The 8,610-nt window shown below is 38.8% G+C and overlaps 1 protein-coding gene across 3 annotated transcripts in view; it reads right to left on the bottom strand.

The window, feature by feature from the left end:
* Positions 1-244: 244 nt before the first annotated feature.
* The window catches only part of LOC307036297 (uncharacterized protein), a 33,830-nt gene continuing 25,464 nt past the window's right edge, over positions 245-8,610 (bottom strand). The window contains exons 2-17 of one of the 3 annotated variants that reach the window (XM_079676484.1): positions 6,587-6,698; positions 6,325-6,457; positions 6,149-6,223; positions 5,585-5,980; positions 5,293-5,397; positions 4,952-5,184; positions 4,694-4,872; positions 4,011-4,104; positions 3,362-3,929; positions 2,843-2,960; positions 2,671-2,762; positions 2,118-2,235; positions 1,919-2,020; positions 1,647-1,820; positions 1,005-1,181; positions 245-777 (exon numbers count right to left, since the gene is read on the bottom strand). In XM_079676484.1, coding sequence (XP_079532610.1) covers positions 3,690-3,929; positions 4,011-4,104; positions 4,694-4,872; positions 4,952-5,184; positions 5,293-5,397; positions 5,585-5,980; positions 6,149-6,223; positions 6,325-6,457; positions 6,587-6,698 — 1,567 coding nt within the window. In that variant the 3' untranslated portion in view covers positions 245-777; positions 1,005-1,181; positions 1,647-1,820; ... (3 more) ...; positions 2,843-2,960; positions 3,362-3,689. Of the gene's footprint in view, positions 778-1,004; positions 1,182-1,646; positions 1,821-1,918; positions 2,021-2,117; positions 2,236-2,670; positions 2,763-2,842; positions 2,961-3,361; positions 3,930-4,010; positions 4,105-4,693; positions 4,873-4,951; positions 5,185-5,292; positions 5,398-5,584; positions 5,981-6,148; positions 6,224-6,324; positions 6,458-6,586; positions 6,699-8,610 lie in introns of those variants that run through there. The other 2 variants (XM_079676485.1, XM_079676486.1) reach the window with 2 other exon arrangements.

Below are 8,610 nucleotides of genomic sequence, written 5' to 3'. Positions count from 1 at the left end.
GTTTAATCTATGCCATGAAGAATTAATGCAGTTCTGAAAGCAGATGGGGGTCCAACCCATCCTAGCAAGGTGTACCTAATTAAGTGGCTCGTGAGTGTATTACTTAGCTCAATTTTTATTGTTAGTGTGTGTCTGTAGGAGTAAAGTCTAGACACATTCTTTGGATGTAAGCATTGGCTAATTAAACAGGTCATGATTAAATGACATGATGATAATAAGGGTGATCACCAAAACCTTATACCAGGGGTGGGGAACCTCCGGCCCTCGAGGTAACTCGGATCTGAAGGTGACTGATAACTGCTAATGGCATTTAGTTGAATACCAGACATAGTAAATGCAAAGCAGGATCATATAAAAAAAAGGTAATAAACAAGCCATTCAATCGTAATACTCGTTTTAATACGTTGACATGCATACAACACAATAGACTTGTTAAGTCCTGTTCGTTGTCCTGTTTGTTGTCCTCATCACCGTCCTGTTAGTTTTCCTCATCACCGTCCTCATCACCGTCTTGTTCGTTGTCCTCATCACCGTCCTGTTAGTTGTCCTCATCACCGTCCTGTTAGTTGTCCTCATCACCGTCCTCATCACCGTCCTGTTCGTCGTCCTCATTACCGTCTTCAATGTCTTCCTCCATCATGAGAAAAGACGAGTCCGAGCCAATACAGCTGTAGGTGCTGGTGACTCTGCTCAGTTTCTGCTCCAGAAGATATTGACGGTGTAAAATACAGCAGTGCAGTCCCCTGTATCCCTCTTCTGTTACATCGCTTGGAGAAACTAAAATAAAAAGACAAAATGAGAGTCTATGTAAGGCAACTTTTAATTAGCATTGATGTTGGTTCCATATAAGCAATTTTAATGTTTAACTCCGAGGCTGTATATTAGCTAAAAAGATTTGTGATTTAGAAAAAATGCAATCATTACATATGCTATTCAGTGATAGACATTTGACACTGGGAGGGGGGCAGTGGCAAATGTTATAAATCGATATTTGTGGAACATACTTTGGTTCCTGATGTCGTCTTTTGTCTGATGAAGGAGGTGGTCCAGTTTGTCCAGTGCCTGCCTCAGATTTTGACAATGCTGGGTCATCTCCTTCACAATGATGACTTTCTCCTCTTCCATACGCCTGACCAGCGTAACCTGGTCAAAAAGTCACCGCTTTGTGCGCAGGTTCACCACTATAAGGGAAAAAACACAAAATATAACAACCACAATGGTAAGGCTAATAAAACAAATAATATCAGTTTGTATTCAATCTTTTTAACTTAAATTGACCAAAACCTTAAAATCTGGTAAAAAAAAAATCAACCTCGCCGCTTGCTGAATTTTTTCAATTCTGTCTATGTTGGCAGAATTACATTCAGTATGTCTTGAGATTCAACATTAGTATGCAGTTCAGGGTGGTCAGGAAGGGTTTTACCGTTTCCATAGATGTGCCTGTCCCAGTGAGACTAGACTATTAAGACTTGATAGGGCAACATCATACAGACCTTTCAATATAATTATTTTTAAATGATTTGTTGTGATCATGATGATTTGTGACACCTATGTTGATAGCTCTGTGTTACATTGGTGATTGTATTCTAGTACTACAACTGAATTTATGGAATATCTAGGGCAAACAAAAACAAGTTGTTTCTTACCATCTCCTTGCGCCTCCCAGGGCAGAATGACATTCTCAGACAGACCGCATGCTGCTTCTGTGTCAATTTTCTCTGAACAGGCATCAATGGTGTTGTACTGCAGTATCCTCTCTCTGAGTTTCTTCTTGAGCTCTGTCAGTCTTCTCCGTTTGCGTTGCCTTGTTTGGTTGCTGTCTGTAAAGTAAAACAAAATACAAATAAAGTAATATTAATAATACAAACAACAACAACAAGAAACAAATATTGTTTCTAGATAACGTAATAATAAATACCATTTTGTCGATAGAGGTCATGTTTCTTTCTTCGGAGGGAATAAATAATTTCATCTATTTCTCTCTGGAGCTCCTCCTGGCTACTCTGGGCTCCATGTTTCTCTTGAAAACAGAAACAACAAGGTGTAATCATAAAACATGAAGCCAAATGTTTGGAAATATGGAACCAAATCTATACCACAGTGATCATATAACATACCAGTGGCTGCCCATTGCTTGACCTCCAACACCCACTGCTCCGTGTCCTCCAGGGAGATCTTCAGCTCTTGCTTGAGACTCTCAAGATTGTACACTTCAGTTTGTGCTCTCTGTGTAGTCTGGTTAGAATGTTTAAAAGGAAAAAGTGAATATGCTTTCCAGTTGGTTGAGAAGGTTGCTTTTTACTGAATTCCTTTATGCACATTAACTGACCAGACAACAACATGAAATGCTAAACACCTTCTCTTCAAGGTTGGCAAGTATCACCTTAGTGTCCCTTTTTTTTCAAGATCAAGCAGGATTAACATTATTATTATTATTATTATTATTATTATCCAGAAATTCAGATGAATCAACCTATAGTGCTTTATTAAAAACAAACAGAACAGAGACTCTCTTGGCAGAACAGTGTGCCATGGCAGCGCCATCATAATGAAATGATTGCAGAATACATTTAATTCAACAACATGTAGCTAAGGATGGTGTTAAATTACTACAACAAGAAACTCAGATATTCTTAATATACATTTTGAAATGCAGCATGGACGTCTTACTTTGACAAATCTCTTTGAGAGTGTCTTGTGGAGATTCTCCACCTTCCTGTGGTTCCATTACATAGCCAGCACGGTTATCATATCTGCTCTAGCTGTAAACACAAAAACATGAAAATTCACATGAGCTTTACAATGTGGCACTACTTAAAACTATTTGTTTTCCTCTACCAACCTGATTTGGTCATGTATTTTGTTGTCAGAGCTGACCTTGAGAGGAAGCTGTTAACCTGTTCCACTTCCTCGCCGACAGTATTTCCAGCACCTTCCTGGCTTCTGCCACCCCACTTCACCTGCTCAGAATCATAAACAATGAGATCTAGATATTTAGTTCAATATTATAATTTCTTGTACTGTACATCTTTAGTTAACATCAGTGTCAGGAGCAATTTCAGAAAGTTAAAATGTTCTGATATTGAATTATGCTTTGAACTACAATGTCACAACTGCAGTTATTTGAGGCTCTGTTCATTCATTATTTCTACAGTGCGGATATATTTACTAAAATAAACATCATGGGTTTTGGAAGCCTATCCTTGTGACAGTCTGTTTTGTAACAATTTTGTCAACATTTCTAACTATTACAATTATTCCACAGGCTTGAATAGAATATACTACATGATATTCTTATGTGCACTACAATTTCTAAAACATTTGAATCTAGTGACACAAATGTTTAACTTGCATACTGTACCTCGCATTTGCCTGTGTGGGCCTTGGCGTGCATTACAGAGAGAAAAGGTTTCATCTCTGTAAGTGGTTGGAGCTCAGGCAACTTTGCTGCCATCTTCTCCAAATAAGGCCAGTACCTGTAATGACAAAATCAATTAGCTTTTCCAGTTGCATGATGGCATAATAGTAAAAAGATAAACCAGGTCCTTAAAATTACCAGTACAATCCTTGTAACCAACATCAGCATTTATCCAAATGAATGCTTTTTTTGCTTTACATCTACTGGATGTGCAAGAATTAAATAGATAACACGTTTCCCACAAACACTTCCAATTTTGCAATAGTTATAACTATCTGCAGGCAACATCCATACAAAAGAATGTTGCATTCGCAACTTCAGCCAGCTCCTTCTGCAGGAACATTGGGTAGGCATATATTTCACCACGGTAGTGATTTAGGCCTTGTAGCAAGATGCCATGTCTGCACACAGCTATTTGCAGGCCTTCCTCATCCACCTTGGCCCTGGACTTGTGTGAGGTTTCTCTGCAAGCTGTGAATGTTGCCGGTCCACAAACATCACGACCACTTTTCTGAAATAGACACAATCTGTTACATTTAACCCTGTGCTAAGAAAAATAAATAAAGGGTTAAGGGATTGAATAGATTCTTACAATCGTCATCTGGCTCCTGATTTTGTCGACAAAGGCAGACACTTTACTGTCCTGGGCAATGAACAGTCCATCAAATAGAGACGGTTCATCTGTCCTGCGAAATTCGAGAAAGAAATTGTCAGCAACATTATCATACATACATAAGTTTGATTGTGTCCTCTATTTAATGTGGCCAATTTGCTTTTGCCATAACATTTTCATAAATGTGGAAAAGGTCTTTGTGAATTTGATCTGTAATTCTGTGTAAAGTCTTTTGCCACCATTATTTAACATTAGTGAAAAGTTTACTGACTTCTTGTAAAAAGGTAAAAATAAAAGTACATCCTTTATATTGATGGGCATGGAATAGGGCAGAGGAAGGCATAGAAAAAGGTTCCTGGGCAATTTAATACATTTTTCATGAAGCGATTATATCCAAAACTGGTTCTTAGCTCCAACATATCCAACTAACGTCAACCATTTAACATTTTAAAGTTGAGTTAACTTTACAGGCGTCATATACAATAATGTTTATGAATTGGATTTATATAATTATGTGTAATTTCAAACCAACTATTGTTTTCTGATGGTCTACAAACTTTGGAAAAAGAAATTGCAGAGTTGGGGAAAGTTAGACATTTCAGCAAAGACATTCAGCTTAGTCAATAAAACAACAATTAAAATGAGAATATGATTTCACTGACCCTCTGGACTTCTTGAAGCCATAATGCTTTCTATTGCCATCTACAGCAATAGCCAGCATGTCAGGTGTGCATGCTGGGCATTTAAAGGGCTCCACCAGGCATAGATCTTCTTGTCTGTAATTACAGAAGGCAAACTCCCGAAAGACTCTGTGGAAGGTATCGCTACAGATTCTGCCTGTCTGGAAACAAGAATGGTATTCATTTGGTTAATTAAAAGTTTGGTATTCAAAAATCTTGAAAACCACATTTTATTCTTACCCTTCCTGTGGAAAACGATCGATGTTCAAGCATTTTTATAAATACTTGCTTGGATAATGCTGGGCTGGCCAATTTTATTTGCTCGAATGATGTGAACACATCAAACTTAAAAATCATTTTGCAGCTGTCGGTTGCTGGCCAGTATTTGTATCCCAGCAAGTCACCTATGCTCGGGGACCATTTGGCGGAACAAATTGGACAGCACACAGAAGGCAGACGAACGTTGTATGGACCTGAGAAAAAATATAAATGTGCAATTTGACAGCTATCTATGCAATGTAGGACAAAAGTATAATAGTAATCCTGTATTTCTACTTGATCGTCTTCTGGTGGCAACAAACCATTGATAGTCACCAACACGGTCTGCTTTCCTGGGATGATGGTGAAATCTTGGCTTGGACCACAGAAGCAGATTTGGGATGGTGGAGGAATTGGAAGCAGACACACTGCAGCAAAGACAATTTCAGAGATTCATATGCATGTTAGGACATGTTAGGACATGTAGTCAATACAAATTGAGACATTTTAACAGTTAAAGCAAACTTCCGACATGGTGAAAATGATGCCGCTGTATATGTAGTACACATTAGGAAACCATGGTAAGGGAATATGTAATACATTATTTGAACCCACCTTGTTCACAGAGTCCATATTGGCCACTTTCATCCACAACCACTAAGGATGTGGGAGGAATAGGTCTGTAAAACCCATCAAACATGGCTTCCCTGTCATGGAAGACATGTTTACCATGGATAATAGGGTCACATGCCGGACAAAGAAAGGGAGTTCCTGGTGGAACACAGTCCAAGCACCGGACCACAGCATCAGCAGTTTTGCATTGGAGACAGGAACGTGTAGTGACAATCTCTGCAGCCAATTTCAAATTAAGGAGCTCTGGCATTGCAGCTCTGAATTTTTGTTCACGTTTCAACTGTCTTTGGGTCCATGTTGATGCAGTGGGTGTTTCTTCTGATGATGCAGGGACAGTGAGAGAACCCAACATGTTTCTCAGTGTCTGAAGACGTTGATCTAAAATAACAAAATATAAAACAAATCATGGAATTTAGTTTAATTAAAAAAAGAAATTCCATACATGGCTTTTCACTTCACAATGTATCATGAACAAAGCTATTACATACTACAAACAATTACCTACATTTCAAGTTGAAGGATCATTTAAGAATTCATTGTGCATACCAAGACTTGGGACCTGAAGAGGAATCTCATGTGTCTCCTCGACCTCTGGGGACTCCTGAGAGCTGGAAGATTTAACTGCATAAAACAAAGTACGATGATATGGGAAACATTATTGAGGACCGACCAACGACATTAAAACTTAATGAAACACTAGAACTAGATTATATTTTACAGACCAGATCGATTCTTATTCCAATGTTGGGCTATAATGTTCCCATCCAGGTCCCTCTTCCTCCAGGAAACATTTGATCCTTGCGTTATTTTCTTTGGTATCTTCTGTATCTTCGGTTTCTTTGGTTTCTTTGGTATCTTAATATATAAATATATAAAAGAGATTATATATATCCCTTAATTGTTGCAAACACATCTTTGAAATGTGTGTGTCTTTTATCATTTGAGTAAATGTTATAATACATTTTTGGATAATGTTGTACTTGCCTTATTTGCCAACTCATCTGCGAGGGCATTCCCTATCTCTAGCCATTCATTCAGTTGCTTGGATGCCATTTTTAAGTGAGGATAAAAAGGGCAACAACAAACAAAGGATGAACTGACATACAGGGAGGGAGAAAAACAAAACAAAAGACAAGAAAACGAGAGGGGTGAAAGAGAGTAGGAAGAGGAATATGGCTCTGAAAAGAACCGTTGATTTTTTTATGATAATAGGCTACTTCATATAATTGAATTGATAGATGACCTGAAAAAAACCAAACAGATGAACTCAGATTAGCTGTGCTACCATGTAATTTAATTGTTGCTTCATAAATAAGCATTTGCTAAAATAAAACTACAGGCACCAAAATCAATCAAGTCCCAGGTAAATCAGTAATTACAGGGACATATATTTCTCTTTTTAACTAGATGTGATGCTTTCAAAAAACTTAAGTTGAATTAGCAAATGTTTAAAGTAGTAAAACAACTATCACCTGATGATATTCAAGTGTTGAACTTACCCTAACTATCATTAATGCAACATGTTAGGTGACATTTAGAAGGAAAAAAAAGTGTGTGCATTATGAAAAGCGCCATGTAAATGTCAACTATTATTATTATTATTAAAATGCCATTTCCTTTCGCATTGTTTACGGCCATATCATGTCCTGGTCTGGTTAGCTGAATATACATACTTTTGCCATTGTTATGTGTTATGTCACGTGCTACCAAGGGTTTTGTTTTTAGGCAAGATTTTAGCTCCTTTTGTGCGAAGGAGAAAACTCTCCCTCCAACTTGTTGTAGACGAACCTTCTTATATTGCAATACATATCCGTTAGCGCATATAAGCTAAGCGCTAAGCAGGGCTCTCAAGTTTTGAACAGAGTTCAGAGTGAGATTTTGGCAGCAGTGTTTGGTAGTGATGGCAAAATGAAGCTTTGAATGAAGCGTCAAACCACTTGGACAATTGTGTCGGATTGTGTCAGTTACAGCGACCTCTCCTGGCGAAGTGCAAGGCTGCAGTGGGTTTAACGTATCTTTGCCTTGAAAAATATTCGATACACACACACACACTAAGACTGAATATCATGTTCTATTTGCAATTAAAGATTGATAATAGTGTGTATTGGGTTATTGAGAAGAGACTCGAGAGTGCTTGACATTTATTTGGGCGGAGAGGGGCTTTTATCAGTTATTAAAGTATTCAAATTAAAAGTTGAACTATTCCGAGCTTTGAACCAGCTGCGCGGAGGATATCGCCGCATCCTAGCCGTCGACTCTATCCACTGGGCTATCAATTCCTTAGATAATCGAAGTGTTTTTATATTACTCATTGTCTTTTTGTTCACAACTTCTCCACATTTCGAAGTGTTTCACGAGCCAGAACGACCTATTTACCTTCCTGGCTTGCTCTATAATGATCCAATTAAAATACAATGCCAACAACAACTCAACAGCAACAATGCAAACTACGACAACAACCCACACATTGCGCATTGTTTAGAGTGGTTATAAAGTGTTGAAGCGCTCAAATGTGAAACTATTTCAACCTGTCACCTGTCAGAATCGAGACGAGGCAGTGCATTGAATCACCTGATTGGACGGCGAACCAGTGAGTTAATTCATTCAGGAAAGAAGCAGTTGCTGGTTCGGACGTCACATGTCACGTGATTTGAAATGTCACGTGATTTGAAGCAGTCGCTGCTTCGGACGTCACATGTCACGTGATTTGAAGCAAGCTTCGAAGCACTGCTTCGATGGAATAGGAAGTCCAGGGTTGAAGCTCCGTTCGAAGCTTCGGTGTCAAACTGCCATCACTAGTGTTTGGTACTCCAACTTCTGGCTCAACGGGGGGGGGGGGGGGGGGGTGCTAGTGGAGTGCACGCGTCTCAAACAAGCCTAGTACAAAATTGCGGCGCAACTTGGTGGCCGGCACCCTGGAAAGAAATCTCTGCGTGAGATATACAAGGTGTGGCGTGTGAGCGTGTGAATGGAGTGAAATGCGTGTGTCTCACGCTTCTTCTTCATCT

The sequence above is a fragment of the Notothenia rossii genome (genome assembly GCF_949606895.1).
Source record: "Notothenia rossii genome assembly, chromosome: 4".
NCBI lineage: Eukaryota > Metazoa > Chordata > Actinopteri > Perciformes > Nototheniidae > Notothenia > Notothenia rossii.
The sequence above is the reverse complement of the archived record's forward strand: the minus strand, read 5'-3'. Positions and strand labels throughout refer to the sequence as shown.